At 37.3% G+C, this 15,798-nt stretch overlaps 1 protein-coding gene across 1 annotated transcript in view; it reads left to right on the forward strand.

The window, feature by feature from the left end:
- Positions 1-15,798, forward strand: part of DENND1A (DENN/MADD domain containing 1A) — a 184,049-nt gene that overhangs the window by 42,725 nt on the left and 125,526 nt on the right. Inside the window, 2 exon segments of the mRNA XM_009998932.1 lie at positions 1,453-1,502; positions 6,734-6,853. Coding sequence (XP_009997234.1) covers positions 1,453-1,502; positions 6,734-6,853 — 170 coding nt within the window.

Consider the following 15,798-nt stretch of genomic DNA (forward strand, 5'->3'; position numbering starts at 1 on the left):
CTGCTGAATTTGAAAGGAAGATACTTCTTTGCTTTACATGGCATTCTTCAATAGATCCTTCCTTGTTCTTTAAAAACAGAAGGTTGTTAAATAATCTATCAATAAACTGTCAAGAAGTCAAAGTTTCCATATCTGTTTCTGCCTGAAATCTTAAGAAGTTCCTACATTTTAGTTGTCAAGAAAACTCCAAAGAGATGTCCATGAGCAGTTGAAACCATTGCTAAGAATGGGATGTGCTTGTTTGAATTATGTAGGAGGAACATGTTCTTGCAAGGGAGTCAATATGTTTTCTGCTTCATTAAATAGGTTATTAGATTGATGCAGTTTATTTGTTGAAGGATGGCGTTGGCTTTAGAAATAAATGAAGCGGGAAACACCAGTTCAGTTATTGACAATAATTTATTACTATTGTTGAGAAAAGTGTTGAATTTATTAGAGGGTTTGTAATTTAATCAGGGTATCTTCTTTCAGCTGAAAGCAGAAATGTAGTTTACATTTTGGGTCCTGAAATATTTAAGTGTGAAGGAGAATGAACAATGATAGTAAAGGTCTGCAAACTGGGAAGGCCTTTAGGACAGGTTGTGGATTACGGAGTTCAAATTTTGAATATATAGAACAATATAATTTAAATTGATTACTTTTGTCTATGAACATAACTGGGTTTGAGACTGAAATGTTTCTTGTTTGGCATCTTTAATGACTGTATTTATTTAAAATGGTAAATTTGAAAATTATTAATTTATCAGCTAATCATGTTATCAGTTTTCATATTAATGCTTTTTATTTCATATGCAAAGGTTATGCTCAAGTTTCTCTGTTTCTCTGTGGTGCTGATTTGCAACATTTAGAAAATGGTTTCTAAGTTAAACAACACGTATTAATTTTGATACACATTATTTTAATCAGATTTTAAACACTCAGATTTCTTTCTAATAGCAGTAGGCAATGTTATAAATTCCTGCTATGAGACCTATTGCCTTTATCTTTTGTTATTTATCTTGCTGATGTTAGGAAGTATTCTCTAATCCCCCAGACCTCTGTTCCTAGGTAACAGTCAAAAGCTGTGCCAGCAGAAGTGGTCCTGCCAGGCCAAACCCATGTGGTTTGGTGTTATTCACTATGATCCATATGGTCAGGGTAGAGATTGTCCCTAGAGAGGTGTTAACACTCAACAACCCAACCTCCTCCTACTCTTTGGAGAATTGTTGGATGGCTCCTGCTGCCTGCCCATGTGTGAATCTTGATTAATTTTTCATTTTTAATGAAGTTTGATCATGTTTATTATTTCACATGATTGACTGCCTGGTACTCCTTCCGTGTAATTGATAAAGCCCATATTTCTTCATCTGTCTCTTATTTCTTCAGGGCAAAGTTGTGAAATTGTGTGATGTGGTTAATATTAGATTTATTGGTCCCAACAGATGTATAAATTATCTCTTTTTCTCTCCACAGGAAGTTCTACAGACTTTGACCAAGTTTTGTTTCCCCTTCTATGTGGACAGGTAGTGTTAGCTTTTCAAACTTTACAAGAAAATAAGCTTGTCAATAAAACCACTGTAGAAAATAAAAACCATACCATTCTTAATGTTCTGTCTGCTTGACTGTGATTTAAAGCACCCAAGTGCAAAATTATAGTCTTAGAATCACTTTTTCCTGGGGTTTTTATAGGCACCTTGAAAAAAAAAAAAAAGAGATGTAGAAGTTTGAGCTGTTCAGTGGGGGCTGTAGGGATGCATTTTGGTTTCTTCTATGTAATGCTTGGATGTGAAAATGCTTAGGTAATAAATAATTGTCAAATACGCATATTAATATCAAAGCTTTGTGTGTGTATGTATTTTCTTTCTTAGTTGCCAAAGTGTGGGCAGAATAATTAATTAAGTGCTTTACATTTAGAGGATTCTTGATCTTGTTGGAATGCTGGTGGTTTACTTGGTGGCTACTTAATGTGACCAGGTATTGCCAGTGTCTCTGCAATACCTGATTTGTACATTAAAGGAAACTGAATATCCTGGGCTGTCAACATGAGACTTAACCAGTGATGGTAGACTCAAATGATATTTAAAAGCCACAGATATTTCTTATATTTTGGAATTTCTGTCCTTTCCTATGACAGGGACTGGAGAAGTACTTATATATTTTCTCATGTATGTGTTTCTACTATAAATATTTATGCTTTGTATGTATAGATGTATTGTACCTAGGGGTTTTGTCTGTTTTGGTGGTCTGTTCATAGAATCCTAAGGGTTGGAAGGGACCTCGAAAGATCATCTAGTCCAACACCCCCTGCCAGAACAGGGTCACCTAGAGTACATCACACAAGAAGGCATCCAGGGGGGTTTTGAATGTCTCCAGTGAAGGAGACCCCACAACCTCCCTGGGCAGCCTGTCCCAGGGCTCTGGCACTCTTACAGTAAAAAATTTTTTTCGGATATTCACCTTGAACCTCCTGTGCTCCAATTTGCACCCATTACCCCTTGTCCTGTCACTGATCATCACTGAGGAAAGCCTAACTCCATCTCCCTTACATATTTGTAAACATTGATGAGGTCACCCCTCAGTCTCCTTTTCTCCAAGCTAAAGAGACCCAGCTCCCTTAGCCTTTCTCATAAGGGAGATGTTCCACTCCCTTAATCATCTTTGTAGCTCTGCGCTGGACTCTTTCAAGCACTTCCCTGTCCTTCTTGAACTGTTTGTTTTTTAAATTTTCCCCTGTAATATAGCATTTCGAAAGATAAGAAAACTGAAAACCTATATGCAGTGTAAATGAGGACATAATGAAAAGTAATTTCCACTTCTGTATTCACTTGTTTGACTGAATATCACAGACTGTCACTGAAAAGACTGTAAACCAAACATTTTGAGCATAAAGGAGGGATTGTAACCCATCACATTCTGAATAATTTAAAATTAAAAATAGACTTTCAATAATCCAGAAAGTCAAAGATGTCCCAAGTTAAGGATCAGGCAGCTGAATATGTGTGCTGCTTCTTAATGTAAAAGTACACACACACACACAAATATACAGGGGTGTGCACAGGTGTATATAGGAATAAATACTTGTATAGTCCCCTATGGTGTAAATTTGACTGAGCTTTGAACTGTGTGTGGGAATTAACCTACCAGTCACAACAAGATAAACAGTCTGAAATCACTGAGTGCAAATGAATTGAATGTGACTATGATAGAGAAAAATACAGTGCATCTGAAATGCCAAACATTCTGCATCTTTTAGCTACTTCAAGTTGAGAACCAGTCAAATACCTGTTCTGAGAGGCTGTTTCTGGAACTCAACAAGTGATGAATTTGCATTAGTTGGTCTTTTATTTCCCTATTACTGTTAACCAAATACTATTTATTTAAACATTTCTTATATTACATTTAAAATAAAGTTATTGAAGGTAGCTCCATAATGAAATTATCTCAGACAATGGCTTAATATTCTCCTTAGTCGTCTCAGTAAATACTTGTTCTACTTTGACACAAAAAGAAATTGCTTCCAGAAGAAATACTGCCTTCAGTTACGTGTCAGAAAGGTCCTTACAGTCGTGTCTTACAGAGTCGACTAGCACTCTCTAGTGGGATTTTATCCCTCTGTGTGCCTGGAAAGTGGTATGTTGGATCAGTTCTCCAGTTACTGTAATTCTTAGTCCTCAGGGTTTTTTTTACTATATATTATTTTGTTCATTTTGAACAAAAGAAAAAAGAAAAAGAGAGAGAGAAAAACACTGAAGTGGTAAAGGCCTTCCAAGTACCTGGGTACTATTCCCAGTGAACTGGGTTGCCTTTTTGGCCTTGACAATTTTAGTATGAGAATCTCTCTGCAATGTTGAGGGGTTTTAAAATTCTTATTCTTTGTATAACAGTGGAGATACTGGCTTATTGTTCAAATAACTTAGGAACATGAGATAATATCTTCTATTGGAAGAATACTCTGTGTAGGGCATCTCTTCAAGATCAGTGTAAAAACAACCAGTATGAATTGATGGAGATACTGATTAAAATGGTCAGAAGTGCCTGGTCACTAATGAAGAGATGCTACTTTTCCTTCTACCAACTCGGAGCCCAAAGTAGCATTATCAGTCATAGAACCTGAAGATGTACTAGTGCCTCTGCCAGATCACAGCTTCAAATGATGATGGGACGCCAAGGTATTGAGGCTATTAAAGATCTTTTGCATATCTGATTGTTATCTGTGCTGAAGATTTTGGCATTTACTGACACAGGCTTATATATATAGTTGCCAGTCATCAAAAATCATCTGGGACTGGTTGCCCCTTTCTTTAGGCAAGTGGACCACTCTACTCTTAGGGTTGCATGATCAAGGCAGAGGCTATTCTGCAACTGAAGAACTCCACCTCAGTCACATCATTTTTTGTCTAGATTAATCAGGTTTAGATAGAGCTAGTGATGGGGGATTTTTAAGAAATCACTCATCTTCTCTCCCCTTCCCTCCAACCCTAGCTGCTATCTGCCCACTTAAAGAAGAGATTTATGGTGCTTCCATTGTGTTGGGCTCTAAATAGACCTTCTTCCCATTTGGAAGTAGAGTTATGAATCTCAAGTATTGGTATTGAGATCTTAGGAAAAGCACTTTTTACATTGGGAATTTTATCCTTCCACATGGAGAACTGACAATGGAAACTTGAGCAAGGCCTATCAGACACATTCAGTTTCTACAAATGTAGGAATCTTTAGGTTTGCTTTGGAGGAGCCTCCCAGTTTGTCACGCTTGTTTAATAAACAAGCTTCTCCCTGCTGCAAATGAAGCATGTTTTTTTTCCCCTTTTCCATAATTTTAATTGTCAGCTAGAATACTATTTCTCACACATGGTCTGCTCTCAACCTTGTTAAAATTAAGCATATAATCCCCTTTTAAAACACCATACTAAAATCACCATAGTAACATTACTTCGAAGCTTTACAGATAAAACACAACACCAGTCAGGGATTTTTTGATATCCCCCAGCAGCTCAGCACGGTTTATGGAAATGGTTGCTCTGCTGACATTTAGAATTCGGTAGGATGATCATTCTTAGGCTGTCTAATTCTCAGGCTACTGAAATGCTTTTAAGTATCTGTCTTGTTGTTCATCTGTGAATCTGGAGCACTTTTTTGTCTTCATCACTGCTTGTTTTTCCTTCCCTGTTTGGAATCCACTGAAAGATTCCTTTTCTAAGCTGGACAGTGACATCTTTCCAATCCTCATCCACCTCATTTCTTTTTCTCTAGGCACTGAGTGTATCATCTCCCACAGAATTTGTTTATTGCATGTTATGTGGTGTTATTTAAGAGAACATTTGCTCACTTTCAAGGCTTGTGACTGCTAGTTAGATGGCCGTGAATTTAATGGGTTTTGTTGTTGCTTTGGTAGGACTGACTTGTGAAGACACACATATAAGTGCTAGTTAGTTTTCTTAGTAAACCTAAAATAAACTAGAGCATAACCTGAAATACATGTTAATTTCATATCATTATGAGGTCTCAAATATATTTAAAATTGGATGAAAAGTCTTCTAATAAGTACATTAGTTGCAGCTTCACCACTAAATGTCAACATTTCTGTTAAACAGTGAAACTGCATTTCTACCAAGTGGGAGGTGAACAGGGCTTGGTTTAGATGCAGTCTACCAGCCCTGTACACAAGTGTTTGATTAACTTCAGACAAGCATGGTAATATCTCAAGAATGTCTTCAATTTTGCTAATAAGTAGCATTGAGAAAGTGCTGTGCTTTAAATGTAAAGCATCTGATTTTGACCTTGTCTTAATATTTTGAGTATCACCTATTAGTGGTAAATTGCGGATGTAAATTAGCGTGGTTTTAGTGACGTGAATTTTGAAATGCTGAGGTTTGGGCTTTTGTCTGTTTTGATGGTTTGGTTCTTGGGTTTTTTTTGTGTTTTTGTTTGGTGGTTTTGGTTTTTTTGTGTGTGTGTTTGTTTGGTTTTGTTGGTTGTGGCGTTTTGTTTTCCAAAACCATTTTTCTACTTTGGGCAAGGGTTCCTACCATGACCCTTTCCACTGTGCTGTGAGTGGAAGCCAACATCTCAAAACGCCATCGGTTCACTTGTGATGTACTTGAAGAGCTGTTAAGATCTCACAGATGAGAAAAATGACTCTTAATTTTGAAAAATCATATAAAAGTCCTACAAAATTATTTTTATAGTCATGGCTGTAATTAGCACAGTGTGCTTTTGAGTCTAGTTCATCCTTTCTGCCTTTGTGCACTATTCTAGTCTTTCTTTTATGGGTTGTCTAGCTGCTAGAGTCATCTGGCATGGTTCTAGTTGCTGAATGTTTTGGAAAGATCTATCTGGAAAATATGCAAAATTGGTAGATGGATAATAAAGCTTTTACGAGTCAATACCCAGCATGTTATTAAACATCTTGCTCTTGGAGTAAAGCACTTCTGAAATGAAGAGTAATAAAAATATTTTGGGTTATATAAGAGTGTACAGCATTTAAAATGGTTGGTAGTCATAGCCATTTTCATTTAAAGAGCAATGCATTTTTTGTGTCCTCCCACACTTACAAAACCTCAAAGCCCTTCTCCCTCAACAAGGAATTGGCATATTTAGTTTTCTAGAGTGTGTATACTCTCAAAGTTAATTTCTCAAAAAAACCCCAACTCTGTTGAAAGAGGAAGTGTTGTAGGTTCAATGACTTAGACTAGATACTTTTGACACAGAGTTAGCTCAGCATTAATTTTTTCCTCTTTACTCTCTTTATTTTCAGCCATGCAGTTAACCAAGTGGGGCAGAACTTTACATTTGTGCTTACAGACATTGACAGCAAACAGAGGTTTGGATTCTGTCGCTTATCTTCTGGGGCCAAGAGCTGCTTCTGTATCTTAAGGTAGGTCTGTGGTTTGGCTTTTGGCTGACTCTAGGGAACAGTGTTTGACTTTGCTGTGTTGCACTGCAATTATAATTTCCAGCTGTTCAACATTATTCTCCTATCTGGTCCTCGAAGTCACTGCTCTTCTGCAGAAGTGAAGCAAAATATCTTGCACTTTGAGTTCCTCTGCAGATAACTGCATTTGTTTGTAGTCAATGTTCTTGAGTTAACAGTGTGGAAAAGAAAAAAGGCTCTTTGCAGTAATTTGATATGACATAGCATGATGGCAGCTGTTATCTTTAGCTGTCACAACTGATCTTGTTGAGACATTTTGTGGACATTTGTATATGCAAGTTTTATTAACAAAGCATCTGTTGGTAACTGAGAGAATGTCACTGGTGCTCTCTGCATCCTCAAAGTTTTTATGTATGAGCTTTACTCTGTCCTGTGGAGGGCTTTGTGAAGTTTGTGATAAAAGAGACTATTAGTAGAAGTTGGAAGCAAGGAGGCTCTATCAAAATAGTTTTTTATGACCTCACACAGACATGTTGGATTACAGGCTGTAATTTTCTTTTTCCATTTGCTGCAAAAAATAATGCAGTAAAATCAGTTTTAATATCTAAATAATCTACCAATATATTAGTTCCATTAAAAACTTCTACAGACTGAAGGCTTCCACATGGCACGTGGGCTTTCTTGTTTTCAGCAACTAACAGTGGTCTGTCTTCTACTTTTTGCATGTTCCTGAGAAACTGGGAGGTTTGCAGCAATGGCCCAGGTAAAGATAACTCAGAGTTAACTGTATGAACGGTCACCTAGGTGACTGAGCAATTGCTGAGGCAATGAAAAACGAGGATGATTTCCTCTGCTGTAGACATCTGTCTCAGTCATCTCTGGTTTGCTTTTCATGTGAGAGAATCCAGTTTAAGAGCAAGAACTTGTCTTCATTCCACAAGTACTGTGTGTTGCATGTGACAGAATGGGACCTTCTGTGGACATGTTATTGAGCATGGCCCCTCTACAGCGTTTCAGGAATTATGTTTCACAATGTAAGAGCACCTACAAGGAGCAAGAACACGTCTCATTTCATTGGTTGCATACAACAATTCCATGGCATAGGTCTTGGCTCGATGGACGTGTTTGAGCCAAGCATGTCTGTGCCATTTGTGCCAGCACTAGGCTGGTGGAGACACCACAGATTTGCTGCCTTCAGCGCTACCCTGACAGCAGTGATCTGCTAACTGGGCCTGCTTTGAAGAAACTCAGTATTTGGTGCAATTGTTGTGAAATTTACCAAAGTTACCAATGAGTTGTATGGGAGGCAGGGTGACAGGTGTCTTCTCAGTATCTTCATTCTTTTTTTTCTGTAGTAGACTTTTCAACTCCTAGTAGCTACGGCAGCCGAGCAATACGGGTCGTTCCCCAGGGACAGGGAAGTATTTCCTTAGCTCTTTCCCTGTAGCTGCTGCCCGGTATGCTTGGGATGCTGATTCACTCATGTGGAAAGTGTCTGGTTACATAAGGTAACTTTTCCTGATTCATGACAAATTAAAGGGGAGTCACAGTTTTAAAAGAAAATCTGAATGAGGAGTAGTGTAAGTCCCTTCTTGATCTCTCCTGGATAAGAGTTCTTTGCTGTCAGCTCCCTTATGTTGAGTGAATGCCAAGAAGAAATGGAAGAGTTATGTTGTAGTCAAATGCCTTCTGCTTCAACTCATAACCAAAAAAAACACAACCCAACAAAAAAGAGAATAATTTCAGTGCAGTTACCAGTTACAGCAGTGGATGAATTAGGCCTCATCACTTCATTCCTATTGCTGTTTCCAGGACTGCAGCTCCCGTTATCAATGTGAATCTTCTCTGTGTCCTTCATGAATTAAACCATGCTGCATGGTAAATTAATGGGTAAAAACATGCTGAAGAATGAGAGAATGATACAAAAAATCAAATTAGAATGAAAAGAATGCTTGTTTTAAAAATAGACTTGATGGTAGCAAATTTCAGGTATTCCTTGCTGTGCCCAGCAATAATGTAAGAATTAAGCAGTACTGATTATTATTAGAGATGATACTGATGTATTTATCAGTCAGATTTTTATGGGTCTGGCCATGGTAAAATGGTTTGGAGGCAGAAAATCATCACACGTTTAGACTCACTGAAGAGAAACTAGAGGAAAGGAAATTCTTTTCACTCAACCAGTGCTTTAAAACGTTTCCCCAGAGGTCTGGAAGTAAAGTTTGAAGTTGAGACAATACTCAGAGGGCCAGAAGTCAGGGTCTGACTTTGCCTTTTAAAGTAACCTAGAAACTTTTTCATGTGGATACCAAGTACTATAAGGCAGTTCTTGGAGTTGGATAGTAATAAAGTTATCCACATGAATGTGGCTCTTGTGGCAGGCAGAAGGGCAATCCCATTTTACAGAGTAACCATTTTGGTTCTTTTAACCAGTCATGTTCAGATCTGCTTTCAAGACAGTTTTCCTAGTTTTGCTCCTGCTGTAGATGGCTTTACAGAGATTTAAAGAAATCTTTTATTAAGATTAAAACCTGCATCTTCTAGGTGTTTTTCTTTTATTGTAGAACCACTGAGTGCATCTCTTATTCCGTTTCCTCTTATCTTCACTGGATTTCTAGCTAATCATGAAACCACAACGATCAAATACCGTATGTACAGGGAGTTGCAGAGCGCTCTGGAGCAGTGACTGACTCCTTTCTGCAGTTCAGACAGTAGAGGGCGGACAGAAGCACAAAACAAGTGTCCCCAGATGGTCTGGTGGGGCGTTTTGAGGTTCTAAACAGTGAATTTAAAAAAACCCTCAAATTCACGTACCACACATCAGAACCTCCTGGGTAACTTGAAATTCTGGGTTAACTTTTTCAATGAAATATGTTACAAAGCTTAAAATATGCTTCTTAATTTATTTTCCAAATAATGACTGCATAGTAAGTTGAGTGCTAATGGTCAAGTCATCAAATTCTGAGTTCTAGTTTGGTAATTTTAATATCCTGGAGAAAATTTCCATGCCCAAGTATTTTTTTCTTTCTAAGACTTTCTTTGAGGACTTAAGATTTTGGCTGAAGTGAAATAAATCCTATTGTATTTTTCTAAAGCATATAAGTGCTTTCAGTTTCTTAAGAATTTTTGCATGCTAAGGCTCTTCATTTTAATTTCTTCTTTGTTTTAGTGTTAAATCTCCATTCTAGCTTATTGATCTTTTCAAGTTTGTGGCCACTCTGGCTGTGCTACGTTCTCCAGCAGCTGGTTGGTTGGTACCTTGTGGGCAGTGTTGTTCAGTGGCTCAGCTGTGTTTGCCTCGGCTCACTCCTGTGACCTGGAACTCTCTAGAGGCACTGGTGGATTTCAGCATTTGTTTGGTGGGAAAGTAATGCATAAAACACTGCATTAGTGAGCTGAAAGGAGCAGTGTCTTTTATTTTACAATCTGGTGTCTCAAAGCTTAAGTGGACAAACACTTCTGTATGTGGTTTGCTCTTAGGGGGACAGAGCTAAAAACCTCATATCTGAAATGACTATAAGTTGTACTGTTTCTAATGGTCTGAGATGGGTGAAAAAAATGAAGACAGGGGAGATAAAGCTATGAAGAGACTGCTAAACACAGGACATTCTAAATTCTACAGAGATATTGAAACATGAAATTTCTTAATTTTTTTGCCTCTTCCTTCAGAGAAGGATAGCAATATTTAAAAGTGCACATCAGTTTTCTCTACAGCTGAGTTTTTTGCCCTCACTTTTATATGTTGTAGAATCTCAGACTCCTGACAATTTCATCCTTCTGTCTAATCATGAAGGAAGAAAAAGTTCTGCTTCAGGAATGTAAAAAATGTTGTGAGCTCAATCTGAAAACTCTTTTTGATACCCTCATTGCGGAATGTTTATATAATAAAACTAACAAGTTTAATTAAAAAAAATATTTTTATCTTTTGTCTTCTGAAGTATGTCCAGAATTCAGTGTGAGGACTCCTTACTGATGCTTGAAAAATTCTTCAGGTTATAAACAGATGTGATCCAATCACTTCTTCAAATTTGTCTTTATGTTCAGATTATTTAAACTTCAGAATAAGTTAGATGTTTATGAAACACACAACTTTTAAATAAAAAATAATGGCAACTTTGAATGTATGGTAACCTATATAAATGTCAGAACTGCTTTAAATGTGTCAGTGCAATGATTTCAGCTCACGTAACATCATAAAATGGTGACTTGAATAGCACTTTTTTTGTATAGATAGAAAAATCTCACACATTCTCCAAGCTCACCCGAGTGCTTCTCTTTAGCAGTGTGTATTTGATTTAAAAAAAAATAATAAAAAAATTTAGTATTTTAACTGAGGAAATATTTTTTGTATTGAATTAACTTTTGTAGCAAGTAGGTATAAGGCTAAGTATATTAGTTATGCTCTTCAAAACCATTTGGCAGAATGTCCATAGCAGTTCCCCATTTCAGTCAAAGCTATGAAGCTGTGGTGATGAGAAGGTAGTATGCTGGTCCATTTCTGTGTTTTTTTCCCTCCTTATCAAAAAGAGTTGCAGCAATAATAGTAGAAACCTCCTGAGAAGAAAAGGTGATGGTTGGTACATGAATATGCTGGGGGTAGCTCCAGCTGTGAGAGCACTGGAGAGGGGTGGGATGGGAGCACCTGGGCTGAGTCAGCTGAAGTAACTGAACTTGAGCAAGAACTTTCATTTCTGTAACCCTGTATAAATTATTATTAGGTAGGAGAATTTCTGTTTTATCTGTTAAACTGTGACCTACAGCATCTACTCCTAACTGCTTGAAGAAGCAGTAATAATATAACTAAAAATATTCTTATCTTGCTCCCAAGTTTTGTTAAAATAAAAACAAAACAAAACAGAAAAAAACCCAAGCAAACAAAAATCCACACCAAATAAACTTGCATAATTTTGCTTTGGTTCACAAACTTACTGGGCCGAGTTACAGAGTTAAAAAGGTGCTATAACCATGTGCAGCTCTGATTTCAATTTTATTTAATTTGAAGTTTTCAGTGGGTATTCAGCTTTTGTACCCAAAACAAAAATAATTCTTTTGAAGTGAAATGCAGAAAGATTTGTGTGGAAATCCCACCCGGCCAAAATAGCTAAGCTCTGCACCACTCCTTTTCTGAGATAAAAAGAAAGGAATCTATAATAGTTTGTGACAGATGGCAGAAAATGTAACTAACTGAATGTGATTCTATATGGAGTTATTTGAGGTTTTTGGTGTGATTTGTTGTGAGTTCCTCTCCTCCCCCCTTTCCTTTCCTTTGATTGCAGTCTTTGTCCATTTATTCTTAGGATAGAATAAGATTTCTGAGCAGGGGCCTCTCTTGTGGTGCAAAGTGAGAATTGTTTTTAATTGAGCAGAAACATGTGGAAGGATCAGGAATATCTCAAGGGATTACAGAAAAATTCCAAATTTGTACTACTTACAGCTTGTGTTTAGAGCAGGGTCTGCTGGGAATAAATGTTAGTTAGTGTGACCTGTGACCTTAAAAACTGTTGACATGGATTTCAGCCAGAAACTAGCCACAGAACTCCTTTGTTAAGCTCATTCATAGATCCTTGAAAACTCTAGTCAGTGAAAGTTGCCAGCTCAAATCTAAGGAAAGCAGAGCCCTTTTTTTTCTTCTCTTTTTTTTTTTTTCTTCCCATGCTTTGGAAACAGTGGACGCCCCTTAACCAGCAAGACTTCTTTAATAGGGCTGCATGGCCTAAACTTGATTGGAATTGACAGCTTCCTGGCTCAGGCCTGCCAACTGGCAGGGCATTGATGCAGAGGGGACAAACAGCTTGAAGGGCCTGGATACCACTGTTTGTGTATGTGCCTCCCAAATGTAACACACTTGTGTTGTCATACCTCCTCATATAAAGAAAAGAGGCCCAAACCCTCCACACTGCTTTTGGATCCACAAATCTTTCAATTATGTTGGGAGAGAAAACTGAATATTTTTGTGGGTTTTCTGCTTCTAAATGATTGTCCAGTTGTCTTCCAGAATTTTCCCTCTTCACTGATTTGAAAAAAAACACAGAAAAAAATTTACATTTGGGGGGAAAACATTTTGATTTTAGAATTTTGACACTTTTTTTTTTTTAAATGTGACTGTATAGTACTTAAATCTTATCAACCCACTCTAAAAGGGTTAAATTTTAGATATTCTTAACTGATTTGCAATTAAACTTTATGCTGTTTCTCTACCAGTCCCACTGGTTCAACATTGAACAACCTGCACTGTTGAAACACACAAATATTACAGTTTTGATTCAGGTATTTCTTAATGGTTTGATTTTGTAGAAGTGCATACTATGTAAGGCTGCTGTATCTTTTGGAATATCTTCCATGGGGTTTTTTAAAGAAAAAAAAAATAGTAGTGATTCAACTCTGTTTCTCCCAAGGACAGTGCAACATTAAACAATGATGACTTGTTTTCCAGGGATGGAGAGGAAGGGTGGTAGAAGAAATTGGAAGCTGCTTCCCCCTTGTAGCCATCCTCTTCCACTGAATAATGCAGAAGATTCTTGCCCTTTTCCTGGACTTTAACATCCTCTTTGAATTCATGTGCTGTTTTTTGTAGCCTCAGAGAGCTGAACTTCCTACTGAACTAAATCCTGATCACTTGAAATAATTTGAGTTTTATTGGATTCTACCCACTTTTCCAGAGTTGACTTTGCTGCCCTCCTGCATTTTGTTCATGTTAGTGAGTCAAGCTGGAGTAATTTGGCTTAATAAAAGCTTGAGCCTGTAGAAATTCTTTAAGAACCTATGGAAATTATTAAACACTTTAGTTAGAAAGATTGATTATTTTTGTTGTTGTTCTAAAATCTTCTGTAGCTGTTGTTTGTGAAGGAGAATTTGCAGATGAATAAGGAAGGCCATCCCATTCTCACTTTATCTGGATGAAAGTTTGGAACATTAAAAAAAGCACAAATTATGCTTTGAACTACTGTTAATAGGAATTTTCTTCTGTGGAGTATACAGACTATCACATTAATGACAAATAATTTAATAGTATTTAGTAGTAGTCTGATAAATGGGAAGGCTGAGCCTTCTTGTTAACTAAAAATTCTTACCTGATTTACAGTTTCTTTGTACTTTGCATTTTCCTTTGCATACATAAAAGTAAATTAATAGGATGTCTATTTTGTGCCTGGTAAGAAAGTAGTTAGACTTTTTTTTTTATTTACTGCACAGCAGAAAGAAAGAAAAAAAAAAAAGAGCAGCCCTGTATCTGGTTGTGTGGGTTTTTTTTGCCTGGCTGCTATTCACTGGCATTGATTTCAAGAAGAGCGGGTACTGATTTTAGGTGTGTTGTTTGTTTGTGTCGTGTCCCACTCCCCCTCCCCAGTCTTCCCACCAATATCTGTAGGCAACTCAAACTTTAATTGTAGTGGCTTGGAGTGAACTGGAGGATGGAGAAGAGAATTAGCCCAAAGAACAGCATGGTACCAGGACTGCTGAGTTCTAGGTCCAGTTCTCATCTGTGCCAGATGCAATGAACATGCAGTCTCATGATCATTGCCTAAAGTACTTTCCCTCTGGCAGTCTGAGGAGAAGGGGCTGTGTGTGCTTTGTCTTGGTGACCTGTGGTTACACTTGGTTCATTGTAGCCTGTGTAAGATTAGTGCTTCGATCTATCTAGGTAAGTTTGTTTTATAATTACACTTCAAAAAAAGTTTACATGTAATCCACTTTTTTAAAAAGAGAACTGATAATGAAATTAGGCTTGCCTACAACAGAGGAAGACTTTAATCTGCTAATTTAAAGCTGTAATTACAAGTCTAGACTGTGGGCTATGACTGTACATAACCCCAGAGCAGATACCCTTTAGAAAAACCAACATCCAAAAGACTCCCTCCATATCTCACCCTATGTATCTTTAGCCTGATTTAATTCTTTTTTCTCTCTCTTTCTCTCTCTCTTTCCCCTCCTTTCTTTCATATTACTAATTGAGGTCTGAACTTTTTTTCTTATTTATTTTATGAGCATTTACTATAGTGGTATGCTTTCCCTTCCTTTCTTTCATATTACTAATTGAGGTCTGAACTTTTTTTCTTATTTATTTTATGAGCATTTACTATAGTGGTATGTTAAATAAAATAGTAATAAGTAAAATCAACATTTTGCTCTGTATGTATCTATATGATACTTCAAGCCTTCCAAAAAGCTGTTTGTTAATGGCTGGAAATGATATGGAACACTTTTTGGACAGTCTGTTTGGTCCTTGTGGTGTATCGACCCTGGAATCCCTGCAATTCTTAAAAGGCTCTGGAGATGAAAGAAAATAGCAAACTGGTTCTGTTAGACATTGGCAAAGGCCGCAAAAAACCATGTATAAATCATGACAAATTTGATCTCTCTGATTCAACAGTACAACAAAATTGTACCTAATAAAAATGTTGGTTTTGAGCCTCTGCCTTCTTCATAGATTTTTTTGGTTTGTTTTATTTAGCAGAGGATTCAACACATGCATTAAATGTGAGCAGGAGCTGAAGATGCAGACATGGCTCAGTTTCTCTGCACGGACCTTACAGAGAAAAGAAGAGAGGGCAGGCAAGACTCGTAGCTAGAGTCTGACCTTCTTTCACAGAAATTCTAGCTTCTGACAAGCTTTAACTGCAGCAAAACAGTTCGACTTCCTCTTCGGTGTAGGAAATTGATCTAAAGTGTCTTAGAAAATGTGAGAACACCACGAACGCAGTGTGCAGGGCTGGAAGGGGTCTCCTGTTGTTGCAGGCATTCTGCTTCAACTTGACATGTTTATAAAACAGTTTACATCTTACAAGTTTAGGTTTTTTATCCCTGCTGATTTCCTTACACAGGCACTTACTTTTATTTTCAGTTTCTTGTCAGAATATATAGAAAGTTGATGAACTTAGTGAAAAAGAGAGCTTGACATCAATTAAAATTAGCTATCTGCTTTGTGTTTCTGCTTTCTGATACACTGTTTC

The sequence above is a fragment of the Chaetura pelagica genome, unplaced genomic scaffold, assembly GCF_000747805.2.
Source record: "Chaetura pelagica isolate M959 unplaced genomic scaffold, ChaPel_1.0 scaffold405, whole genome shotgun sequence".
Taxonomy (NCBI): Eukaryota; Metazoa; Chordata; class Aves; order Apodiformes; family Apodidae; genus Chaetura; species Chaetura pelagica.